This window comes from Acipenser ruthenus, chromosome 31, assembly GCF_902713425.1.
Source record: "Acipenser ruthenus chromosome 31, fAciRut3.2 maternal haplotype, whole genome shotgun sequence".
NCBI classification, from domain to species: Eukaryota; Metazoa; Chordata; class Actinopteri; order Acipenseriformes; family Acipenseridae; genus Acipenser; species Acipenser ruthenus.
The window spans coordinates 11,754,196-11,781,925 of NC_081219.1; the positions used below are offsets into that span (position 1 = coordinate 11,754,196).

Below are 27,730 nucleotides of genomic sequence, written 5' to 3' on the forward strand. Positions count from 1 at the left end.
GTAAGTAAATGTGTCAGACAAAGCCAAGACACTAATATACTGAGATAAGTTAATAAATAATTATTTATACAGGAAAGTCCTGCACTGAAGAGCACCTGTTCTACAACAGACTCAGTGACTTCCTTTTATTGTATACAGTAATTCCTTCTGTTCCAGGAGACTGCCAACAACAAAGACAGCTCACATTTCAACTTTAGTGCTACTGAAGATCTAATGATTGAGTTTAGGTTATGGGTGTGTTAGGAGGCTTGGACTGTAGTTTTTATTTTTGTAGCACTGCTAGTTTTTTCCTGTGGGATAAACAGTAGTCCTTTCATTTCCCCTAGGCTGAATGCGTTGCAGAGATACTGACCGGATGAGCTCTTATGTACAGAAGGTTATTAAGGCTTATGTGTTTTATTCTAAATGGAAAGCCCACTGGCATGTAATAAAAGCATTTTTTTTTTTTCAAATGTTGCTTATGTTTGTTTGGCACTGACTCAGGACTCGCCTTTAATGGGAAGGGAAACTCGATAACAAAAAGGGGGTGTATACAGTACATGTCAGCACCTGGAAAACATGATGTAGACGACATCAAAGTGAACCGAAGGGATTCCAAGAACCCCAGGTACTTGTTTTGTATCACCCATGGGTCAGTCTTTATTGATGAACCAGCACTGTATTCATTAGTATCATGGTAATGAGAAGCAGACATTTTCTGTGGGCAGCAAACAATGTATGTAAGGTACAGGTGGGGTCCTATTACCTGTAACACAGGAAATTAACTTTAAGCATTGTATTTTGGGCTTCATCCGAGTTAAAGTAAATGAATTAATTAATAAATAATAAAATTAAGGAATTGTGGCAATGTCTTTAAGCAAATGGTTATCTTTTTTTTTAATTTACTTTCCAAAAAAGGGGCTCTCGAGTCTAAATATGAGGTTGCTTACCAAAAAAGGGGCTATCGATTCCAAAAATGGGGCGAATCACCAAAAAAATGGCTAATTTCCAAAAACGAGGCTACTTTCCAAATGAACAGTAGCACATGTTGTACAGCAATGCCCGATAAAGATATGAGGATATTTTGTTACCCCAGTGTGGTCAACTTGCCTGTGTCACTGTAAATATAAGACATGGATAACTTGCCTGCAGTCGAAACTCAGCACGGGTGATGAATTCATCTCAACAAGGGCACAGAGTGGTTTTGTATACAGCCTGTTCTAGTAGCCTCATTTAGATGAGTCCCTTAGCGGCGCCCAAGTATCTCAGAGCCTATAACCGCCATTCCTCCAGAGAGCCCCTTTATATAGCAAGACCTGACGCAGGCTATTTTTAAATCTGCCAGAATAGTAGAATAGACAGCTGCAATTGTTATTAAAACAGCTTCATTCAAAAGAGCATACAACTTGAAACATAAATGAGCTGCAGATGAAACCAACCTCCCCTGAAAAAAATGTACCTGCAGAGGGAAAGTTATTTTAGGAAGCCGGAAAGGTATTTGCATGGACCAATTGAAGGAACAATATACTGTTGCGGACGCGCAAATATAGTAGTTTTATATATAGGCCTTACATATACATGTATTAGGAAGAATAAACACTATCTCTGAACAATTAATTTAGCTATTGGGCCATCTCGATCAGTACATTTAAATTAAAGAGAAAAAAAAGCAATAGAGTATTAATGCAGGCCGCAGCCTGTTTGTGTGCAGTTCCATTTTATCTCTGGAGGTATACCAAGTCATGCTGGCACTTGTTGGCATTGTACGGAACTATTAGCCGTGTTTCTTGAATTAATCACTATTGTGACTGCACCTTCATATTTTGCTTTGTGCTTCTGTAAACTGTGCCTGTTACTGCATCACTGCCAGTCTGCCGTGACTGCCTCTTCTTATGCCTTCCAACCACATCCTCACATAATTCCTGAGTCAACTTCAGTGACCTCTTGCTCATAGTTGAAATGAGTTGGAGACTGTCTCTGACTCCTGTTTTAATCACCAGGTACACACCTTGACCACACCTATGGCCTTGTGATCCCGGCCTTCCAGCGGTTCAAAACAGTATGAGGACAAGCATGTTTATTTGGAATTTCCCCTTTACTCAGACTTCCTTGTTTCTAATTGTTATGAGTTTTGTGCCATGTTTGGCTTTAAAGGTGAACTATAACTGTACCGTACCTGAAAATAAATAAAATATGTCGGGCACTGCCAATAACAGTTGTTTCTTTGTATAAACAAGAAGTATTGGGACACTGGATAGGCACTGTCTGGTCACTTTATTAGGAACTGTGTCTAATATCAGCCTTGACACATCGTAGCATAGACAGCGTGTTGGAAGGTTTCTCGAGAAATCTTACTCCAACTGGTGCAGAGAGATCCAGGGATTGAGGTGGGCATGGAAGATGCCCAAAGTCTCCAGGACGCTCCTCAAAACATTTGTGCACCGTTATGGCACGGTCGGGGAGTGCATTATCCTCTTGAAAGCAGCCATTGCCATCAGGGCACAAGTGCAGCATTGTCGGGTGGACGTGATCCGCAACGAGGCGCAAGTAAAACACAGCATTTGTTCAGCCTTCTAGGGCGATGCCTAATCCAAATGGGTAGATGTGTTCTAATAAAATGGCCATGAAGTGTATACAGAGTGCACATGAAGATAGTAAAATGACACCAATACTAAAATATGTAATGCTGTTCCAGTGGAATGCATCAATAAAAGATTTGCTGTGCACGGGATCAAACACATTGCTTGTACAGATTTGAATTACAGAGTACTCTGATATTTATGGTTTCCAGAGTGATGCAAGTCGAAAAGATCAAATGAAAGCATAGCGCTTAATTATTTTCTCATGTCAGCTTACCCTGATCCTTCTCATTGCAGCCACGATTTCCACACGGCTGTTTGGCCTTGGCACATCCAGGCTCCCGACGTACTGCAAATCAAACAGATCAGGGTTATTGATGACGGGCAACGGCACCTTTTCAGATTTTGACCCACTTAGAAACTTCCAATCCATTTGGCTTTCTACCAAGTTTCAGCTTGTTTTCTGACAATGTACTCAGGTTATAACAGCAATGTTGACGGTGGTAAAGAATGTGTCTCAAATGATGAGCCTACTGATTTTCAAATGGGTTATGGACTTGTGTCTCATTTTGTGTCACGTTACAGGCTGTTTTGTGAAAATGCAACAGACGTGATAATGATTATAGGGACATGATATGAGTGACTTGAAAAAACTTGAACGCATTTTACAAGCAGGGTTGGGATCCATTCCTGTTTTTCAATTCCAATTCCAATTCCTTTATAAAATCAATTCCAATTCCAATTCCTTTATGAAATCAATTCCAATTCCAATTCCTTTATAAAATCAATTCCAATTCCTTTATAAAATCCATTCCAATTCCAATTCCTTTATAAAATCAATTCCAATTCCTTTATAAAATCAATTCCAATTCCAATTCCTTTATAAAATCAATTCCAATTCCAATTCCTTTATAAAATCAATTCCAATTCCTTTGAAGGAAACGGAATTTATATTTTAGATGCACAATAATAACGGCTTTCATTTGAAGCCAATTTAATTGACTAACTGTGACTTCAATTGAAGTAATTTGTTGCCACTGTGAGAAGCTCATTTTGACAGAATATTGCTGATTGCAATTTTGATCAATGATGTGTTGGAATGGAATTGGGAATTGAAATTGAAAAACAGGATTTGACCCCAACCCTGTTTACAACAGAGAACATCTCTTCTAAAAAAAAACATTTTTATAAAAACACAAAACCGGCATGTTGTTTTCTGTGTTTATTATGGTACTTTATTCATACTAGGAACACTTTCTATTGGCACAGCCCAGAGCACAATACTCACAAAGCACTGACATCAATGCTAAGTTCACAGCATTATTTTTTTGGCCACTGTTTCAGGACTAGCAGAAAAACAGCAAAGGTGCATGCAAGACCTGTGTCTGAGCTCCTTAGCAGCGGTGAAATGAGACTGGAAACCGTTCACCTCCACGTCTCACCCACGAGATCAACCGAGACAAAAACTAATTGAATGGCTGTTTCCAAGGCTTACCCGGCATGCCTCTTAAATGATTCCTGATAGTGATACAAACAAGAAAAAAATCTCTTTCATAAACTGGGAGTTGTGTCAATGGGCTGTCCTTCGCATGACTGATTAGTTTGCTATGCAAACGGAAGCCCTACCCGACAGGTATTGTGTAATACATGAAACCTGCATCTCCCTGTTTCAGATCTGACAGCCTTTAATAGAGGGCTGACGGCAGGCAGTGTGATTGGGAGTACCCAAGATGTGTGTCCGAAACTGCACAACTGGCTGATGTTAGTTATGGAACAGACTAAAAATATGACGACTCTATGGGCAACTTTGGAAAGTATACTTGTCACACTGAAGTCTCATGGTTGTCCTGTCCCATTGTCAGTGTTTGGCGTTTTCTTTAATTTTTTTTGGCACATGCACAAAACCTCTTATATCCTTAGCATGTAATCCTAGTATCCCATTGTAAACTCGGGAGCTGTGATATAGGGCATTACAGTTTCCATCCTTACCAGTGGCTATACATGCCGCTGTTTTACATGACATCTTCAATTTAAAGCACAGTTAACAAAATACACAAACTATACAACTCTCTGTAATCTGTTCGTGGCAAAGCGTATTTTCTTTATTTAAATGCTTCCACAAGCACATAGTAAAACCTGTAAGCCTCTTTTTTAGCTTATTTTGCCACATGCATTTTCATGCATTTATGTCTGAAATGTATCAATTCAACAAGCAGTCAAAACCAAGATTTATTTTACTGTATTGTCGCAGGTCTATTATAGCCCCATGTAAATAAACCGTATAGTGCAGCAGCATACAAAGTAATGTTATCAACAACAAATGATAGTAAGGCTAACGATGTTGTTCCATTTGGGATCTCATGGCGATTCATAAGGCATTTCCCATTAGATTGACTAGACAGAATTACACACTCCCTGCCACCTGATATTCTCTCCCCTCTATTAATATTTGCACTTTACCCTAATTCCAGATACAGTGTGCTTAATTTGTCATTTTGTTACAACCTTTTTTTTCATTCTGTTTATCGCCAGAAATAGAACCATTTATAGCAGCAATAAAAACACAATGTCACATTCACATCAACTTCCCTGAGTAAAAACTGACACAATGTATTTGTGTTGCCAGTATTTTCCAAACATCAACACCTTAATTCCATTTTAAACACAGCAGCGTATCAGTTGACCGGTCTATGCAGTCATGAATCAGGCTGTGGTTTACCTGTGGGTAGTGCCAAGCAAATCGTGTTCGTTTCCCACAAGTATCAACCATTGATTCAAATATAAACAAAGGAATCTTTAGAAAAAAAAACTGAAAATGTCTGAGTGACATCAGCGGTACAGCGCCGGGTGCATTTAGGGAAAGAATTGTATCTAAACCTCACCTTAGCCTGAAAATTGATCCCATGTTGGTAAGCCTCTTCGTTATGCAAAGGAACTCTCGAGTCCCCAGCATCGTCCACCAGATTGTATCTATTCTGAACCGGCATTGTTTCAGTCCTAACTGTATCATTCAATCGGAACCGCGCTCAGCACATCGGCAGTGGCAATACGAGTTAAAAAAACAATAATAAACGGATCACAGCAGCTAATACGAACGCGTTCTTATCCTCGACTCCCTGGTGCAATAAAAGGACTGATCATCGGAAACGTGTTTAACGCGTCTGTGCCCATTGCGATGCGATCTAGTGCTAGCACAGAACCAGGATCCATCCATACACCACCACAAAAGATTGATTTGGGCGCCTCTTTTTCTTCTGATTCCCTCACCACCACCCAGCGTGTCCTTTTGTACAACTTGCAGCTTCTAACCGCAAAAACTGAATTCGCGCAATTAAGTTTACAAGTCCAAAGAATGAAAAGTGAACAACGTATCAGAACTGAGTAAAAAATAGATATTTGTATCCTCTCTTCGGATTGGCAACCCTGACCCCTCTTCTGTATTTGGCAGGGGGTTTGGTGTGTTTTTGAATGTGATTACACACAGATCATTTATTGTCGGAGCCAGCATCTTTTCCCATTGGAGCGAAGTTGGATCACGTGTTTGAAACAGACAAACACTGCAAGTCTTTCAGGATCACTGATTCTTACAGCAGGTCGGTAGCAGTACAGTGCTGTGGTGCCGCCGAGACCAGAAGGCGTGCACCGCTAACAAGTGAATCGTAAAAAAAGGCAATACTTTTTGAATCTGAAACAGGTTTTACTGTGTGGAACGTGATTTTTCAGAACCAAACCTCAGAGCAGTTTACAGCTCTAGTCGATCGATCTCAATCAGTGCTTTTTTATTAACTGATTAGACTTACATTGTTTCCTGATAATCTTAAAAACGGTGAAGTAACACAATGGCTACCGTATTTAAATAATACAGTAAGTGTATGTATACTTGTATTGCTTGACGCACGTGATGCTACAGTGCCACCGTTGACCTACATAGATTAGAAAAGGCTATTTACACTGCAGGGTCAACTGTTAAAACATGTTATTGGATTCCCGTTTATAAAATCAGGGTTTGGTGTTGGATTAGCGCAATACAATGGAACAATAGGGGTGTTTATAGGAGTTGTGTAAATAGACTTGGCCCAATACAGGACACACCCCTTCTGATTCAGAAAAAAAAAATGTACTGAAAGGTTTGGTGAGAATGAATCTTTCTATTATAATCCTACAAAATGCATTGTCTAGCTTTTATTTTTTTTTATTTGATCTGACTCAGGATTTGCAGAGCTGGCAAATGCTAAATCAAAATGGAATTCTCCCACTCTGCCAAATCAAGACCTCATAAAAAGTTGTTTCAGTGAAGCTGTTTGTGATGTATGGGGTAATGCAGCTGCTTGATTTACCACTAGAGACTCTATAACAAGCCATGCCAGCAGTGCTGTATCGAAAGCCCTATACAATAAAAAGTAATTTTGATGCAAAGTATAGAACCCAACATCAGATATAAAGTACAACCCTAGTCTTTATAGACTAATGGGGCCGGATATTCCACTGTGGGCGAATTGCCCATGTAATACATTTAGTATGGCGGGGCAATTTGCCTGAGAAAAAAATATACTCCATGGTCTTTATATACAGGTGATTTACCATGAAAAATATATAGTGTGTGGAAACTGAGATGTTTTCCTAATAAACAGTACATAGGTACATCATCAGTTTTACAAGGGTTCATAAGCACTGGGCAGATACAGCACAGCATGATCACCACACGCATTGGGGCTCGAGTTACTGAGTACATTGATTTTAGTTGTCACAGTCCTCTGCAGCCATCACCTTCCGGTGTCAGTCACTAGTTTCTTCTTCACACATGCTTGTGTCATTTTCTTGACATGATAAGAAATATCAATGAAAAAGAAGCAGTGTATTGTGGGAAAAAAAATGTTGCCCAGCCTGCCTTGTATCAAACTTTGATAAGGTAGGCCAACTTAAAATGTTAGCATATTAAAATTAAAATAAAAAAATGAAAACGTTTTAAACATAGTAACAGACCATGTTATTCTAAGGCTGACTTGTTAGCAGTATATTTTCTGAAAGGCATTACTTATTCTAAAATAAATAAGAAATGGGACTTACAAGCCTCTAAATGAATGTCTGTTGTTTATTTCTAGCTTGGTAACTTCATTAGCTGCATTATTCATGAAAAAAAAAACTAAGTAAAAAAAAAGCTTATAATGTTTGTTGCTGTTGCTAAGTCTAAGCGGGTAAGACTGAATAAAACATCTGGGAGTTATCATGTATGTGTTATTATAGGCGACTTTAATTCCACATTCAGCATTTTGAAAAATGTTTATTTGCTCAATGTTTAAAGCAAAACCCATTTACTAAGTGCAGCATTTTTCTGTGGCCACACAAATATTTTGCAAGCTCTGCAGACTCCAGCAGGTCTATAAATTCAGCTTGCGTGAAAAATAACTTAATGTCTCCAAAATGTATGGGTATATCTTTTTTTCCCAACAATCAACGAATCACATTCTTTCCATATTCACTCCAAAAACACTTAATTTGTGTATCCATCCTCATATGAGGTCGCCACGCAAGAAAGGGTTCAAACTGAATAGCTAACTCGCTGCATTAGCATTGACAAGTATTTCTCATTTCAAGATTATTTTTTTTTCACAGTTACAATATTTGGCAGCTCAAACATTCTAAGCTTTTTAGATGGTACAATGCTAGGCTAAAGAAAGCTCTCAGTTTCTATTCCCCACTTTCAGGTTGTACTTGCACTTCCGCACATGATGTCAGTTGAAACAGCTGGTTGATGGAGGCTTTGGAAGGGTTGGAGAATATTTTACCCTCCAGGTTAAACGACCTGGGAAGTGCAGATTTAGAGATGACCTGTAAGGCATGGAAACTGATGGCTTACTTTATCTATCATATACTGTAAATGCATGTGTACTATAACATGTGTTTCTTTCAAAACTGCACACAGCAAATAGCAGATTTATGCTCTTGTTTCATTGCCTATAATACCCCTTTCCAAAAGATGATTTGATGCCATCTAAAGGTGAAATACTGAAATTTCTATTTTTAACCATAAGACATCAGGGAAAACCTCATGTTGTCCTATATAACCTGGAATGACTGTTCTGGGCTGTTTATTTTTATTTATTTTTAAGGGAAGAAGAACTTGGATTGTCATGTTTTTTGTAAGAACTTGTGATATGCATCCTATTACATGTATTTCCATTGATTGGCTGATGAATTCAGTTATCTTAATGAGAATGTATTTATGTATTATATCGGTCCCAGTACAGCTAGCTTTGAATGAATTGAACACGGACATGCATGCGGCTTTTGCACATGTTTAGCATTATCCTATAAAGTGGATGGTTTAAATGTGTGGGTGTTCTTTGCCTGTTACCACTGAGGATGGTCTAGAAATGTTTGCACTTTTTCCACATTTCACAGCGTTCAGTGTGAGGCTCTAGCATATGTTTACCATTATAGACACCCCCATAAATGATAGAGTCTCACAATTGTGCTGAAATGTGTGAAGGTTTTGTGATGTGGAGTAATGGCCACTTGGAGCTTAGCTGAATCGACCAAACTCAATTATGTTGTGCCTGATTCAACTCTGAATCTGAGCCACAAAAGGAGTTATACCAGCCTCTTCATTACATAATTACAGAAGTCTAGAGATGCATTATTAACATTAACGACATCCTGCAAATGAGGCAGTAACGCAATGCAATTTAAAAGAACTTGAAGACTGCACGCGGTGCCAAAAGGATTTACCTGAGCTACAAGCGCCGCCCACTGGCCATCTTATGCTACTGTGTCTACTTTACAATTCTGTGCCTTCGGGGCTTCCGTAAGGTTGCGTTGTCAACGGTATCAAAACAATGCTTTCTGAAACAGGAGATTTGACAGGGTGCGGACAAGAGCTAATCCCGAACAGCTGAATGTGTTTCTATAAATAAAGTTAACAGTTATTATATTTTAAAGCAAGCAATTGGTATTTGCAAATAAATACGTATTTAAATAAGCAAACAGCCTGATACTGTAGTGAAAAAACAGCAGCGTAGCTGTCGTAGTAGTCGCAATTGTAAATATGAGTTATTTAGATCGTGTTATTGTTAAATGCAAAAAAACAACGCTATAGTATTGATTTGGAGCAAAATAGCAAGTTTGTGACTAAAAAAAATGCATAACGTAACAATGAAAGACAATTGCAAGTAGTTGAGTGATGTCTAGGGACAACTTTGTGGTGCGTGTTTAGTTAAGATTATGTTTGTCCAAAATATTTCAATAAGAAGAACTGTACGGTATTTAGAGACATCATTTGTTTTTTTTAAGAATGAGTGACCATTATGTGAAAGTCAAAGTACAGCTGGAAGAAATACAATTCCCCGGCGAAGAAACCGAAAAGGATGTAGAAGTTGTGGCAGGACTGGAGCTGTCTGTGTCATCATCGTCATCATCATCATCATCAGCACCAGCAGCAGCAACATCTGTCGCCCAGGACGGAAAAAGCAGAAATGATAGCGGCAGGAAGCCTATTAGCAAGACCAGGAGCAAAAGCAGGGGCAAACCGTTGGATCCTGGGCGGAGAAGTAGAAGTAAATCTGCGAAAGACGGCACGCAGGGTGTAGCGTCTGTGAATCTGCAAGAAAAGATGGAGAACACAGCTTGCACTGCCGAGCGGCTACAGAATCCGAGCAGCAACGAGGCTGCGTTGGAAATTAAAGGGAGCGGGAAGGTTTTGCAAGGGAAAGCCGAGCAAAGCAAAGGCCAACACGGGAAAGAAGATGGGACTCAAGTACAGAGAAAGAAGAGGTCGGTCACCGTGGACAGCTCCAAAGCGAAGACGTCGCTGGAAGCGTTAAAGACAAGCATCAAACAGCTAAAGTGGAAAGAGGTACTTTATCTACACCTGTGGTGTTATATGAAATGTCTTCAGTTTTTGACACCGTTTTTCGTTTTTTTTTTTATTTTGTACCCCCCTCCCCCTTTATTTTTATATTTTTAAATTACATAACTTTCCAAGAACATAACTGACACCCCCTCAGAAAGGGAGGAGGGGACTGGCAGCGGCAGCGACGTCACTAAGCAACCAAATCTGTACAGTAGATTTGTACACACTATCAACCTTGGTCTAAAGGTGTCATGTGATGTCATGTGAAACCCTACAATTTGTACCCTGAAAGGTGATCCAGCTCCTTTGACCCCACAAGCATTCAGTTACAGTTACTCTGTACTATTGATCCTGCAGTATTAAGGAACATAATGCTTTATTGCCCTTAGGAGATCTGCCAGAAGACATGTGTTGCTTTAATTTGCATTTTTGGTGATATCAAGTTTTTAAAGATGTTTTTTAAAGATCCAAGCACAAGAGGGGTGAAGGCCATCTTCCGGTTTTATTTTGTGGATATGCTAGTTAAAAAATAAACAACTCAAATGTGTTTTTTACTCTACCCCCCTCTCTAAATGCACCACATTTTGGCCAAACTTTATTGTGGGATAGGGGTTCCATCAAACTAGCTGCTGTCATCAAGCTACACATTTAGGCTACAGGCTACAATGTAAAATACCCCTGGTGTGCAAAATTATAAGCTTCCTTGTCACTGTTGGTTTATTGTTTGTTACCACAATCTTGTGAAGTTTTTATTCATTTAAATTCTTAATGTCCTAAAGTAAATTGTGTGGTACAAACATAAGAAGAGTTTTTAAAACGCTTAAGCAAGCTGGTGGATACAATACGCTGTGATACAAACGCTGAATAGTGTCAGAATTATTCTGTGTACATGTTTTCTGTCCAATGTATTAATTTAAAGCCAGATAGCATGTGACATGTACACTGATCATGTCAGTCCATCAGTCTGGCTGTTACACTGTACTGTACGATAACTGCACAGACTTATCATACACTCCTAGCCTCCTACATATGTTTAGGATTGCAGTTGGCTATATATATACAGTATACACACACACACACACAGTTATGTGGACCCTCTACATGCATGCACTGGTTTGTAGTGTGCTGGAAAAGTGTCCCCCCCATAATGTATCCAACACTTTTATTAAGTCAGAAAGAACCATCTGTTTCGTTCCAATCAGCATATGGTTTATCCTCATAAAGGGAAATGATTAAATGTAATCTGGGGTAATCCAATAGAATGGAAGAAGTCGATTAAGAACTTGTAAATAAAAAAAAGCAATAGGCCTAGTTTTTGTAATATATATATTTTTAAATTTGATCAGTTATTCTGTACAGGAACGTGCATGGGAAAATGTCATTGAATGTTTACTCAAATCTGTTTTTTAGTGCATGCATCTTTGTATTATGATTTTGTAAAGTGAGTTGTACATTATCTGGGGTTTAAATTTTTATATCCCATAGAGACAACTTCATTTCCAGCTTTTGAAAAGCAAAAAAAAAGCAAAAAAACCTTTTAGCCTTGGAAATGATGTGTTGCAATGTCAGTTCTAAGCCACAAAATATATCCGACATAATAAGTGGTACTGCTGTAAAGACTAAAGAAGCTTTCATCTAAATCCCCAATAGTGGGTCCTTAAGAAAATGTTTCTTCATAGTTTATTGTCTTGACCTTGCTGGCTTTTATAACTGGCACGAGACATCTTTTCATAGGATTGTGAACCAGCTTTGTTATTTTTTTAAGTGGTTTACAAATCCTTGACTGTCAAAGTCAGCTGTTGTGCTCATTAGAAGGCACAGCGGGTGTCTAATCTGGTTTCAAATCAGTGTCCTTATTTATGTAAGTCACTACCATGACAGTACCCTGGTTTGACAGTACCCTGGTTTGCCATGAAGCTTTGACTGTCAACTTATATAGTGCTTTTAAACATTGCTTAAGCAATAGCTTTTCCTTTCAATGTAAGGTTCAGCAGTAAAAACGTGGTTATCTACAGTGTCACATCTTGTCCTAAAATACAAATAGTTGATGCCACCATCCTCACATTTGAATCACTCAGTAGGAATTGGAGAATTTAGAATCATTGTGCAGTTATAAGTGTAAATGGTTCATTTTTTTTTTCCTTCAGTACTCTTTATGTCCTGTATGCCATCTTGAAAACTGTATTTGCAATTATCTTCTTTAATTCAATGTGTCTCCTTTTCTCGTGTAGTTTCCCGCGGGCCGTCGCCTGCCTTGTGACATTTATTGGCATGGAGTGTCATTTCATGACAATGAAAATATCTTCTCAGGTCAAGTCAACAAGTTCCCAGGTAAATGTACAATTATGTTCCCTTACTGCAGTGACTCCCCACAACCTAGAACTAAAGGTCAATGGGAGTCTTCCGATTCCATCCCCAAGCCAATTGCTTATTAACACCCCGGAAGCTTGACAGCTGATGTCAGCGAGCTACCAGCTTCTGGAGGATAAATCATTGCGGGCCTGGCCAGTAGGTGCCCCTGCAGCGTGGCGAGGTGACTCAGTCTCTCACGATTTGGCCCCCCTACTCATGGGAGTGCCATAGCCACACTCCCTGTGGAATCCCCAGCGCAGATCAGAAAACTAAAGGAGGCGAATTGAAAGAAATAACACTTTCATTGTTACTGTATAACTTGAGAGAATTTTGTATTAGCCAGGACTAAAAAAAGGTTTAATCAGTAAAAGAATTCCTCACAGCAGTCTGTGAGTTCTTTGCACTCATTTAGAAAAGCAGTCGCCAATATTGAAAATGATCTTGCTGTTAAAATGAATGTAGTGCTTAGAAAATTCTACTGGCTATGCAGTAGTGTTGATATGAAAATTTTCCACTCTTAAGATTCAAAGCTCAATGCTGCTGTGCATGTGTATATGAATTCAGATTGCTCTAACATTTATGTACTGTATTTCTGGTTTATTTATTTGTTTATGCTTTATTACTATTCATTTAATTATAGCAATTGTGTGATGAATGCAGATACTTGTCTGGAATTTGAATAATGTAGTTTCATAACACCCTAGTCAGCTGTCTAGATATCTTTTTCTCAACATACAAGAGTGTTAGTTATTATGATGAAGAATGTATAAAATACAATTTAATTGAGTTCAATTCCATGACAGCGTTTTCGTTTTCTTAAAATGAGAGATGAATTTGCTTGCAGAAGGCTGTCTTGAGGGAGTCTTTTGTACCTTCCACTAAGTACCTTGTTCATATCGCCTCGATTGAGTCATTTTTCATTGTGCAGATCAGTATTTTAGTAACTTCTGTGTTTGAAGCTGTATTACTAGATACAAAGAGATGGAGTAAAGTTAACACGTTTTTCTTTGTTTTTTCACTAACTTGTAGGTATGATGGAGATGGTGCGTAAAATAAATCTGAGTCGAGCAGTGCGTACGATGCATGAGCTCTTTCCTGAAGAATACAATTTCTACCCCCGTTCCTGGATCCTGCCAGAAGAATTCCAGCTTTTTGCAGCTGAGGTACCTGTAGTTATTTTGTTATTGAATATTCAGTCTGCTGTTTAGTTTTACAGCCTCAGCATGCTAAACATGCGCCATGTTTAAACACACAGTAACATCGGTTTTGCTGCATCTTGACTGTACTTCCTCCTGATGACTGCCAATCAAACTCATTAAGAGCCCTGAATGGGATACCCTGCTATGAAATCAAGAGTCATATTGGGGAACTCAGGGAGACAAACATGTCTTAAGAGCCCTTTGTTGGAATGCCCTGAGTTAATGCATAGCTAATCTATAGAAACTGCAGGGCTTCACAGTGTAACAGTACCTTGTAATCAAACAGATACTAATCAAGCATACTTATTATTCTCTAGATCACAATGGGTGATGGAGACTAAAATGTTCTGCCTACATTTAAAAATGTTAATTTGTTGACTTGTTTTAGACAGAGGGACTTGTGCAGGTTAGCTGGACATTCCATAGTTTTGATTTCATTGTTAAATCAGTTTCTTGTACTGCCAGCAGGTGGCAGCGTGTTACATGCACTTGTCAGCAATAATAATGTTACTGTTGTAGCTATTTCAGAAAACTTCAGGTGAACCACAAGATGGAGCAAAAAGCATATGTTTTAGATTCTCCTAATGTACTTAAAATTATGTTCTCTACAAACTTAAAGAAAAATAATTTCATAGTGGAAAATGCCAGCACAGTTCTTTACATTTTCTGGCTCCACAGTTGCAGACCTTTGATAAAAATAAAAAGGTGAAAGTCATAGTAAAGAATCATAGGATTGAATGTTCCACACTTAAGAAAAAAACAAAACATTACAATATTAATAAGAACTCAACCTTTGCTCACAATTTGTGCTTGCTGTATCATAGAGCTTTTCAGTTTTCCACACGCTGTTAATACTCCTGTGAAAGGGGTACCATGGAAAAAAGTAGCCGCAGCATCAGTGAAATGTAACATCATGCAACCCTCTACACAATCCCTTCCAGACGTCTGTCTCTCCACCCCACAAGAGATGCACAAGCTCAAAACATCGGGCTCCAGTCACAGACCGAACAGGCATCTTCTGTCTTTCCTGCACTGAGGTCTCGAAAGTTCATGTGAAATGCTGCTTGAGTCTAACTAACCTTCAGCAGGTTTAATCAGTAAACGAGAGCCTGCAGCAGCTTTATGCCATTATATTCTGAATCATGACTGCCTAACAAGATGAGCTCTTCCTGTAACTACTGTGTCACTTCATATCAGACTCATACTGGAGAGTGTACAGCAGAATGTAGCAGAATTTAATAATTCAAGCCGTTTGTGCCAAGTGTTTGATAAGCCCCCCTTTATGAAACTGTATGACAGATTCTGCTCTCTGGTGGGTAATTCAAATCTGGGTGGAACTTGTGTCACTGTTAGACTTTTAAATAAAGTCTCCGTTCATATTTTGGCCATGGAAAGGCTAGCCTACCCAAAGATCTTTTGAGTCGTAGGGTGACTTGGTTATTATAATAATTACCAATATACTGTACAAATAATAATAATAAAAAAAATCTATTGGCAGCATTTGTGTAATTACTCATTTTTGTAGTAACACAGCTTGCTTATGTTATAGATCCCAAGTGTATCAGTCTTCTGGTTTAAAGGACAGTTATTACCACTAATGTTCTCATTATAATCTGACACACGAAGGCTTGGTTGATATGGAATATTGCCAGGTTAAAAGCTAAATTAATTTTCCTAGATGCTTAGCCCTGCACATATAATCATACTGTATGCAATAAGCAATTGTCTGCTACTTCCCATAAGTCAGCATAATGGGATGGGTGCCAAGTGTTTGCTGTACTCTAGATGGCAGCAAAGAGATGAAAAACAACTTTTACGATGCAGTTGATTTGAATTTGTATCCAGTCTCAACTTACTTAGTTTTTAAAGTTATTATTTACTGAAAGTCTGACTCCGGCTTGTGTCAAGGCCCGTGTTTATCTAAATCTTAACGTATTACATTGAGAGGCCTGTTTAGCACTTCTGCTCACTGGCCAACCAGTGTTCCTCAGGCCTGCCCAGGATTTCTTACATTCACCTGTAATATCTTGATTGTGCAGCAGGTGGCGATGATGTCAATATTCCGCCTACTGGCAGGATTACAACGTATATACCCACATACTGCACGGTAACAGGTTTACTGATAGGTGTGGGAAAGTAGGAGTACTAAGTGATATATACTGCAGACCAATTCTGTCAGTACCTCCTTGGGGACGTTACGAGTTCGTATAGAGCAAAAGAAGAGGCCTCGGTAACCAGAAATCAGTCTTATACCAGGTCTGATGAATCCCCAAAAGGCAATATGCAAGGTTAAAATGCTTTTCAACCTGCAATCTGTAATACTTTCAGAATTCTCACTGGCCTGCCTCTCGATGACCCTTGACAAATTGGATTTTTCAAGTCCTCTGGGAGCAAACCCTGGCTCATCCTCCGTTTTCATAATCAGATCGATTGATTGGTTACACAATCGTCAGGGTTCATCCTTCATTTTTAGTAATCTTCTAAAGAAACTGACTCTCACCCTGCGCGTTCTGAACTTAGTCCTCATATTCCACATAACACTGACTTACTGATGTCAGCTCTGTTCCCAATGGACAGCCATTCTCAAACCCATTAACATTTCAGGTATTCAATGACTGAAAATCCCCCTCAGCCAGGTATAGAGTATTCAGTCATTTTTTTTTTTTTAAGGAGTTTAACCAGGTGGGAAAGTTTCATTTTTTCAGAAAACACCTGTGCAGACATGACAATTAGTTTCAACATAAAATAATACAGACATATTTAATAAAATACAATAACATTCATTAGTTTTGTTGCAGAAGGATCTATTGATTACAAAACCACATCCTGATTGTTCTTATTCATAACACTTTGCTAGGAAATTCAGGGCAGAAGTCTGCATCCATTTCTGAAGTCTTAAGATTCCTATTTTAGAGCAAGTGCCAAGGCAAATTTCGGACAGGAATACAACTATTAGAATGGTATAAACCTAGCAAGAAACAACTTCTCATTGTGGAATAAAGGATCAGGTCAATTTTTGTTCTGAGAAGGGTTTTTTTAATATTAAAAAGATTTGATTCTGTTAGCGCTATTAAATATAGAGCCCTGATCTTCAATCAGCCCCATACTGATTAGCAGCAGCTATCATTTTTTCTTTTAAATGAAAAGATTATAGCCCAAGAGAAAATGTAGAGAAGAATGTGCTACTGTAGCTAAAGAAAGCCCTGCTATTGAGTTACTTGGTCATTTATTCAGAATATCTTGCTGGTAATAATATCTGAGAGTTAAATCTGGACAGTCAAATGGTTCTCCTTTTAAACAGATCCTCCGTTATAAACCTTCTATCTGCATCTTCTCATTTGTTTTCTGTAGAAGATTACAGATGGCAGCCACAATATGTTTTTTCTCTGTTGTCTGTTACCATTTATTTTTGTTATATACTGTCTATCTCTATCTATCTATCTATCTATCTATCTATCTATCTATCTATCTATCTATCTATCTATCTATCTATCTATCTATCTATCTATCTATTTCATTTACAGACTCAGATCCTGGGATGTTCATTTTAATTGCAGTGCTATGACAAATTGGCAGATTAATTATATTCCTGTTTCTGTCATGCACACTAATAAAGGCTAGCTCAAAACTATATCTTTAGTAATGTAGATATATAATAATACATTTCTATTTGAAGGAACAGACTGTCCGCCAGGGTTTGCACCAATAGTATGACTACACAAGATTTTAATTGTGCATTGGTCTCTTTGAATAGTGTGAGACTATAAATCCGCAATCTGTTTCCCATCTTTATTACAAACAAACAAACATAATAGCTTTCATAAAAGAAAAGAAAATGAGAAAACATTAAAATGGGAAAATTACTTTGGCGCTCCGGTAATGCTTTCTAGACATCTTTTACTTATTCTTCGTACTGGTTGATTAGCATTTTGTTCTGGTATTCCAAAACTATCTTGATACTCGTGAGTAGATTATTATACTGTGATCTTGTATAGTGGCACCATATGCTTGGAAATAAAAATACCATGGTGTAACATGAGCTATGCTCTGTACACATATGTTTGAGCCACGTTTTTTTTAATTAAATATTGTGCCAAGCATGTATGTTTTCATCTGTGAATATTGTCAGTATGTTAAGAACAAACCTGATCAAAGCTTACACAGTAAGCATACACAAAGCAGGTAATGCAGCATTAACTAATTCAACCTTTATGTTGCAACATAGGTACGCATGGCGAAAGAGAATGACTCCTCCTGGAAGCCTACTTTCATTGTTAAACCTGACGGGGGATCCCAGGGAGATGGAATCTACCTCATTAAAGATCCCAATGATTTCCGAATGTTGGGAAGTGCCCACAACAAGCCTGCAGTAATCCAGGAGTACATCATAAAGCCTCTGCTCATAGACAAGCTCAAGTTTGACATCCGACTGTACGTCTTGGTGAAGTCCCTGGAGCCTCTGGAGATCTATATAGCCAAAGAGGGACTTTCTCGGTTTTGCACAGAGCCCTATCAGGAGCCTAGCCAAAAAAATCTGCACCACGTTTTTATGCACTTAACAAACTACTCTCTGAACATCCATAGCGGTAACTTCATTCACTCTGACAGCATGAACACAGGGAGTAAGAGAACTTTCTCCAGTATTCTGTACAGGCTGTCTTCCAAAGGCATTGACATCAAGAAGGTGTGGTCAGACATTATTTCCCTGGTTATCAAAACTGTTATAGCACTGGCACCAGAGCTAAAAGTCTATTATCAGGCTGATATCCCAACTGGAAAGCCAGGACCAACATGCTTCCAGGTTAGTTTGGTAATAAAACTAACATGACTATTTTTATTTATTTTTTTACTTACATACCATTTACATAAATCCATTATTTAGTTGTCCATCTCAGTTCTTAGTAATACTAAAAGGAATTTTTCTCTAGTGACAGTTCTTTTGCCTTTTTCAAGACATTGAAGGCATTGAAAAATGTAATCTAAGTTTCTTTTAGTATTCCTAAATGCAGTTTTATTGAGTGTTTTGAAAATAATGGATGACATAACAGTTTCGGCTAGCTGTAGCAGAGATTAGTTCTGGTTCAGTAAAGGATAGTGACTATTGACTTTTTAAACGTCAATAAAATTGAGTCAGATACTAATTACAACATGTTATGCATGTTAATCTGATTTTTACTTTATATTGTGCTCGGAATACCTTTTCAATATGGTTTTCCAGGGCAGCCTAAAAATATTATATCCAAGAAAATATAAATAGACTTTGAGTCAGAACCCAGTACACTGTGTCAAACACTGTTTTGAAAGATGAATCATTGAAAGACTCCTGACTCCTGAGCTGGTTTAAGATGTAAGGGTATGTGAAGTTGCTGTTGTTCCCAATAGGAACATCATACCATCAAAAGACAACAACTGCTGGCTTTGTTTTAATTTGCTTTAATCTGTCCCATCACTGCAAAGGAGAAAATGGTTTTATACTGTCAACATGTCACTGTTTACACAGCAGAGATGAGATTAAGTTAACCCTGTAGATCGTAAAACTGAACTTGGTCAAAGCCCTGGTGGAAACTGTCTAGTAATAACTATCTGTAGTTATAACTACCTGTAGTTATTACTGTAGAAGCAGTGGGGAAAAAAGAAAAAAAAATAGTAATGTAATAAAAATAGAAGTGTTTCCTTACTTAAAATAAAAATCATTTGGAAATACAATTTCCTCACTACCTTTTAGGTACAATGCATACTGTATCTGAAAATGATATATATTTGTACTGTATTTGTGTTGCTTGTATCTGCAAGACAACAGCAAACTACTTGGCACACAGGGTAGGATGAGATGGAACAAATGGAAGCTAAGTAAGCATTTAGAACAGGAAGCTGTTTTATAGGAAGATAGTTATAAATGCACAGAATAGTTTGCATTTGGTTAAGTGAAGCAGTAGCATCTCATTCACTAGGAACATTAAAAAACAATTAGATTCTGCCTTATGGAATTAGATTCCATTAGATGGGGCAAATGGTGTGCTAGGAAAAAGAGATCAGCCTTGATGGGCCAAATTTCTTATGTTCTGAAGTTCTAAATGTATATCTGTTTGTTCTGTTGTACAGATATTAGGGTTTGACATCCTCTTAATGAAGAACTTGAAGCCTGTATTACTGGAAGTCAATGCCAATCCAAGCATGAGAATTGAACATGAGCAAGAGGTGAGACAGCTGCACCTGTTTTCAATTAATGAATAATGGCCGTTTTCATTTTAATATCTGGATGACTACATCTCTGTATATTATGCAAAGATGATGCGTGCACTACAGCAGAAATTGCAGATTGGTCTGAATTCCGGGAATCGAAAGGGTTAAATCTAAGTGAAGCAGCAGGGACAGTAAAATGGGCTCCCATTGCAGTTTAAGCCATTTTAGTTTTCTATGTGCTTAACCTAAACTTGTTACTTGGACACAATGGAATGACCAAACTGTGTATTTCCATCGTTGCTACATAAATGGAAAAAGAACATGGGGGTTTGAGAATGGTTTCTGATTGGTGATGTATTGCAGGTTGCTCCAGGAGTGTTTGAGTATGTCCCTAGTGCAGTTGATGAAGAAGTGAAGGTGGGGGTCATCAGAGACACCCTTCGACTGGTGGACCCAGCCCCTAGGAAAGCCACAAACAATCAGTAAGTCAAACTTTTTTGTTCTGTTCGTTCACAGTTGCGCATCAGCCATCCGCCACTCAGGACTCGGGTACTGTATACAAAACTGATCTAAATGTTCAATACTCAGTACCATTTAATTTAAGTAACCAAATAGGAGCCTTCCGAGGATTTGACTTAGTTTTACAGACAGAACTAAAGAGACCCGCGTGCACTGTTAGATTTTGCTTTTCATAACATTAGTTGTGAAATTGTAATGATCTCTGCGATGCTATATAGATTGTCACTGTTTAGATAAATTGAATATACCCTTCAGCCTTGTATTTTGGGGGGGAGTGGGGTACTCTGGGGGGAGACTCAACCCAAATCATCATTGTGAAAGTACTACAATCTGCTGTGAGGTACTGTAGGGAGTTGATGGAGGGAAGACAATGTCCTCTGGCTGTAACTTTCCATTCCTCTCCTGTGTAGTCTCTTATTCTTAGTTACATTTTTTAAATAAATCACCATTTGGTGGCACTGTGTAGCAGTTGCCAGCAAAGCTAGTAATTTGACTCAGTGTCGTTTATAGAAGTTAAAGTGCAATATCCTAGAAAACTACTCTAGATGTCAAGTAGCCATGATATGATGTTCAGATATCCAACAAATGCAGTGTTGCTGCACAATGACATACCAGCAAGTACGTGTTTATAACAGAAAGGGTGCCAGCAAGATTACAGTATAGTTAGCTGGAAAATAGAAGCTACCTTTATGACTTGGCTGTTGATGAGGAAAATTGATTCCTATTTTTAGAATTGAGCTGTTGTTTTTTTGGGATCCTGTTGGCCCGGTCTTCGTAAGCATGTTAAATGGAAAATGAAATCGTTGATGATTGTTAAGGAATTTCAGTGAAGAATGTAAGTGGCATTTAAACCAATTTGCTTTGAAAATGCCATCTTGTTAGTTTTCTCTCCTTAAGAATCAAATTTTCAATGCCAAGAGTTAATCTCCATATAGACAGGACTTCCTGAAGTGTATTGGATTGGAGGGTCTGCTGCTGCGTTAAGCTGACCGGAAAACATATCAGCAAAGTCGTCAATTAAAAGTGAAGCCTTTCTTTTAAATCATCTTCTCCAAAATAAGATCTCTAATTTAGTTTAGATCTCAAAGTTTACTATAAAAAAAATACCCTACACCAGAATGACTGTTTGGGTCTGTTCTGCTGCATTTCTAACAAGTTCAGTTGTTCTGTGGTGTTGTTTTCAAGTGTTGGATTTGCAAAGTTTGCTGGCCTGCTTGGAACATTTCCAGAATTTTTTTTTGCAATACGTGAGGATTCCTAAAACCCTGCATTGCTGACAATATGAGAAAAGCAATTGGAGATGTTCCAGTAAATGGAATAGCACTATATATTGCTTTTCTCATATATATATATATATATAATATATCATTTTATTTATAGTTTTACAAGTGGGAGTGTTGGTTCAGCGTTTATTATTTTATGAAAATCAAATGAAACGATCTATGAAGAAATAGGAGAACTGGGGAATAATGAGTGCACTGTGTGTTTAATTGCATTGGCTCACCAAATATGGATTCTTACTGAAATGCAACTACAACTTCACAAAGGCTATGAGCGTGCACATTTTCTCTTTCTCTTTAATAGGAATATATTGGATATTGAATCTTTTTTGTCACTTAACATTATTTATAGTCTCTATTTATTTATTTATTTATTTATTTTAAAGGAATAAAACAATTTAACACTTTAAACCTTGCAATAAAAAAAGATGATGTTACTTTTGTTAGTCAGGTCTGCAAATCCTTGAACTATTAAATATTATGCAACTTTCAAGGTTTTTTTCTTCAAAGGCACACATTTACTACTTAACATAATTCTTCCATCCAACGCATTGCCGCATGCCAGCAGCTGAGGGACCATGAAACAGTCCTGGAGCTGTCCCACCATCTTCACAGCTCACAAACAGCTCACTGTAGGACAGCAAACAGGGTGTAGAACATAATGGGAAAAGACTGCAGCACTTTCACACAAATACAGTCTAATACAGTTTTGCAGATCAACATAAGACTGTTGTTGGATTACATGCAGCTAAAAAAGGTTTAAATAATTAATTTTCACTGTAAATAAATGTTTGACTCGCTTGGACATGGATTAAGTGGAAAACATTGCCAGCAGTGGGGTCAGCTATCAAAGATTTGTCATACTAGGGCTGTGTCGTTTTTTTTGGAGAAAAAAAATGTGCTGTGTCCAAAGGTCTTTTGCGTCTACTGTTGGGGCTTTAGTGATTGATAGAAGCCCTGCAGCACACTAATACAATTCTAGTATATTTTATAGAGTTTCATCAATGTTGTACAATAGATTGAGTTTAGAGCCTCCCCAAGAGGCAAACAAGGACAATGAGGTACAAATAACAAAATAAAATGGAATATCGCAGTAGACTGTGTGGGGGAGGTCTATTTTAATGATCTAAACAATGGCTAATCTAAATACTGCCACTACAATATTTATCGAGGTCCATTTAGAGTTATTAAAAGCAATAGGTGTTTATAATAGACCCTATTATAAACATTACTACATACCGTAACAAAATACAGAAAGGAATGGGGGTTTGCGAAAAATCTTTACAAAAATGAAGCGTAAAAGCAAGCAAGTGGTTTGGCACCTTGCTGTACATGCTACATCATGTACATTCCATTATCGCCTTGTCAAAATATTAACTTCATTCAGTTTTTATGACTGTGGTTTTGAAGTAATAGATGAATAGCACAGTAGAGTTCTGTAGCATTACATGCATTTAAATACAAGTCAGATTTCAACAGGAGTGGAACCCCTAAACTTGACGCTTAAAAGGAACAGTGCCTCGGTGATAATATACCGTGTGTGTGTGTGTCTTCTGCTACAGATGTATTAGCTTTGCTTGCCAACCTTACGTTTGCGATTTTATATTAATATAGCAATAAAGAGCGTGTCTGGCAGATGTGCAGATTACATTAAAAAAGATAGTTCATGCAATTTTACTTCAGTTTGAGTTCTGGTGCATTATTTGCTTGTAGACGTGGGTTTGAAAATCTTTTTCAAGGAAAGCGTTGCATTGGATGTTTTGGGGAATAGCCCTGAATTACAATTAGATGAGGCAGTTGCTGTGGTAAATTTATTTTTTGTTGTAATTATTTACGAAATTAAAATAAGTGAAGCATAAAAATGTATTTGAGCGTTAGGAAACATCATTTGAGCACCTTATTAGTTGGAAGAATTAACACGCTGGAAACATTTCAGTGATTCGTTTTGTATTCTTTACGCTTTGGGGAAGATTGCTCTTATCTTGCTGTATCATCAGGGGAAAGCAGAAGCCACATTTTACCATTAAGTAAATCTTAGGTGATTTATCTTGTTGTCGAAAATCAATTTAAACAAGTCCTGAAGAAGTGCAATTTCTTAACTTTGTTTTATATCTCTTTTGAACAGAACTCCTATCTTTTTAACAGTTTTCTAACAGTTGTAGAAAGACGTTATTGACATCAAATTGGAAGTCATCTTTGAGCATGGGTTGACTTTTTTTATATGTGAAATTCTGGTCAGTAAATCCTATTGATTAACATGCTTGCTGGATAACAGGACCTGTTTGTCAGTATATTAATGCCTTTAGGTATTGCTTTGTTTGTGATTACATTACATTAGTTGGTTAATTGCATCTGCCTCATCTCTTTGTAATCCAGGGCTATTCCGTATTATATTTGCACCTTACTCCCTCTTGTACAGAATTTGCATGTAAATTTGCCACACTACAGATCTCAACAAACAAGCTTCATGCGTCATTTAAGTACCCCAGCTGCCTTGCTGTATATTTCCCTCTACTATCACTTCTGAAAACATCCAGTAACCTGGTTGTTTTGGGTAATGGGTGTTAACAAAACGAAAGACGTGTGGAAAGTTTAGCTTTTTCAAAGCAAATACACTGTTAAGATTTCTGAGATGCTTCATTGTATGAAAATAGTTGTTTAAATGTAATTGCTCATCGTTACATGTACACTTCTGTTTCTTTCACGCCAATATATCAAACCAATGGCTGTTCGATGAAGATTCAGTATGGCGTGCATCATGTTGCAACGAGCCTGAATGCAGACTTGTCTCACTCTGTGTGAATAATTAGGTAATACATCAGCTGAGTGCCAGTTCCTGATTGATTTGGTATCTACAGGCCTTTCTCATCAGTGTGACGATGTTGGCACTATTTACATAATTGTTGCTGCAAACCATTCTTTTTTAAAAAAGGTTTACCATAATTAAATTGCTCGTTTGTAACCTTTTTGCTAAGAATTCAGGATGTCATAAGCTGTGAGCTCTTTGTTCATATATTGCAACTTAAGCCACTGTTACCATGAAGCCCCCGGGTCTTGTTTTAAAATGATTAATGTATAAGTCTGTGCAGACTTTGTAGTGACTAGAATTGCTAATGACATGGGATACTTTAAATAGTTATATCCCGAGCATTAATTCAGCTTTATTTATTCTGTGGTGGCGGAAATGTTCTTTCTCAGATTGAGCATTATCAGTTACCTATTTTATATACAGCACTTACTGATTAATGCATGAATAAATAAACCCGAAATTCACTGTGTTTCCCAGGAAAAATAAATCTATGAAAACTGATAGTCAAAACAGTTCTTGCGATGTATAGTAAATGACGTGGTCCTCATTCAGTGTTGAATATCGGGACCTGTATAGTGTGGACCAGGCGTCCCACAGAGAAGGGGCACACCGTGCATGGGAGAAAACAAGTAAAAGGAGGGGCCTCGTGATACCACCAAATTGGACAAGACTGAAGGTAACAGGGGTCTTCTCTGTGGCCCCCGAGACAAGAGAGCTTACCATCCTTATTTAAATGTAAGCAAGTATCACATTAACTCTTAAGATTACATTTTAGTTGTGTCACGCTATCCTTATATCCTTATAGAGGCTTTTAAAAAATACCAAATGACAAAAAGTACGATAACTATGTGCAGTTATGTAATGCTAATCCTGCATACATTTTTTTTAAAAAAAGCAGAAACCATTTATCATATTGTTATCTCCATTGTTCTTTGTTTTGTTATTTAGAAGTTGTATTCCAAAAGTATTCACAGGTCCATTCCGTAACGGTGCATCTGTTACACTGAAAAGTATTTCTGATGTTCTTCTGATGCAATGTCCAGCTGTCATTTATTGCAACATATCTGTGTAAGTATGAGTGTTCAGTACATGTTGTTTTTTTATTATTATTATTTTTCATTTGTCTTTAATCAGTTTATCGTCTGACAAGAACATACGCCATAGGCAGTAGATACAAGTATGGATTTTTTTCCCTTTTCCTTCCGGATTGTAAAGTCTGTTCATTTCTTCCTTGCCCGGGGAATTAGAATGTCTTGAAAATGAGCAACGAGAAAATAACAATTTCACTGTAACAAATATCTATTCGGTGCCGCTGCTGCAGCACCCTGGCTTTATTACAGATAGGTCTTTGCAACATTGGTAGCATTGAAATACAAGTTTACCCAAAGCCAGAAGCACCTGCTAAGTAATGAGTCTCGGGTCCTTTCTTGTCTCGCACAGTGTTTGCAGTTCTGGAAGATGTCTGCACATTCATTCTGTCTGGTAAACATGCTTTACACAACTGCATTCACTAATTAAACAGGTTATTCTGAGTGTATACATACTACTAACTGAAACCGAGTGTGTCAAATTACAGTACAGTTTGTGTGTAATCACCGACATCATTTGATCACCGTCCCCTGTGTTTAATAGTAATTGCAACAGTGTAGATATTGTCTGTGTTCATTACCAAGGTAGCAACACACGTTGCACTGTAATCCCTTGCTGAAGTATGCATGCATGCTGGTTAACTGTAAATAACAGATATACACAAATATAAACGGTTTATTGTCAACCCTCAGCTTTTAAATTGTTGGGTCAGCAGCTTGATTTTCAATCTCTGTGAAAGTTATTAAAATACAGTGCCATTCCGGGTGCAAGCATCCCTATATATTCCAGAGATTACCCCTCCTTTCATGTTATTTTACACAGAGTGTTTCATTAATATGTCAGTCTATTTACATATATTACAGACAGACTATTTTTAGGAAACAGAAGAATGAACAGCTGTTTTTTTCCGTCAGGAGATGGATCCTTTTGTTTCATGAATATTAAATGCAGGCATCTCTTCTTTCATTCCTGAAGTTAAAACTTTTGAATCAGTCAGTGGCAAAAAATAAAATGTAAAATTAGTTTTAGCTTCCCTACGGCTAGAAAAAAAAAAAAAAATCATTATTAGCCAGTGGAGACTGAAATTTGGGCTTATCAGTTTTGAATAGCAAAATGATCAAATGAAAGTTTAACAATGCTGAATTAAAAAAAAATGCCCACGGTGGTTTCAAAAGCAATAAAACAATATACTCTGAAGGAAAATAAGTTTATTTTTTTATATTTATCCAGAGATTGTTTTGAAAGCTGTTCTCATGAGTGCTTTTCATTTTGATCTTACCATCCTTATTTAAATGTAAGGAAATATGGCATTAACTGTAGGGTTACATTTTAATTGTCATGCTATCCTTAAACAGAGGCTTTTAAAAAATTCCAAAAAGTATGATAACCATGTGCAATTATGTAATGGTAACGCCTGAATAATAATAAAAAAAAGCAGAAACCTTTTATCGTATTACTTAGTTGTTGTTTGTTTTGTTATTTGGTTCTTTTTAAAAGGCGGTATAAAAATAGCGGTACCATCATTTAAAATGTAATACACCGAACGTATAGTATTCCAGAAAAAAAAAAAAAAAACTCGACTAGCTAAGTCTGTGTGTGTAAGTATGAGTATATATTATATGTGGTTTATTTTTTTCATTTGTCTTTAATCGGTTTATTGTTTGACAAGACTGTCCGCCATAGGGAGTAGATACAAGTATTTCTACTGTGTCCGGGGAATTAGGACATCTCGAACATGAGCAACGAGTGAGTGGGAAAATAACAACTTCACTGTAACAAGTATCTATTAGGTGCTGCTGCTGCAGCATCCTGCCTTTATTACATCAATCATAGACATCTTAAAGTCTCCAGAAGCACAGACAACGACACACGTTTTACTGGACCAGGGATTA

At 37.6% G+C, this 27,730-nt stretch overlaps 2 protein-coding genes across 2 annotated transcripts in view; one reads left to right on the forward strand and one right to left on the reverse strand.

Moving 5' to 3' along the window:
• Window positions 1–6,086, reverse strand: part of LOC117397022 (carboxyl-terminal PDZ ligand of neuronal nitric oxide synthase protein-like) — a 51,001-nt gene extending 44,915 nt beyond the window's left edge. Inside the window, exons 1-2 of the mRNA XM_059005466.1 lie at window positions 5,441–6,086; window positions 2,836–2,907 (exon numbers count right to left, since the gene is read on the reverse strand). Of these exons, the coding sequence (XP_058861449.1) occupies window positions 2,836–2,907; window positions 5,441–5,545 (177 nt within the window). The 5' untranslated portion in view covers window positions 5,546–6,086. The remainder of the gene's footprint in view (window positions 1–2,835; window positions 2,908–5,440) is intronic.
• Window positions 6,087–9,339: 3,253 nt separating this feature from the next.
• The window catches only part of LOC117396864 (tubulin polyglutamylase TTLL11-like), a 47,029-nt gene continuing 28,638 nt past the window's right edge, over window positions 9,340–27,730 (forward strand). Inside the window, exons 1-6 of the mRNA XM_059005465.1 lie at window positions 9,340–10,410; window positions 12,639–12,738; window positions 13,789–13,922; window positions 18,184–18,759; window positions 20,061–20,156; window positions 20,505–20,623. Coding sequence (XP_058861448.1) covers window positions 9,850–10,410; window positions 12,639–12,738; window positions 13,789–13,922; window positions 18,184–18,759; window positions 20,061–20,156; window positions 20,505–20,623 — 1,586 coding nt within the window. The 5' untranslated portion in view covers window positions 9,340–9,849. The remainder of the gene's footprint in view (window positions 10,411–12,638; window positions 12,739–13,788; window positions 13,923–18,183; window positions 18,760–20,060; window positions 20,157–20,504; window positions 20,624–27,730) is intronic.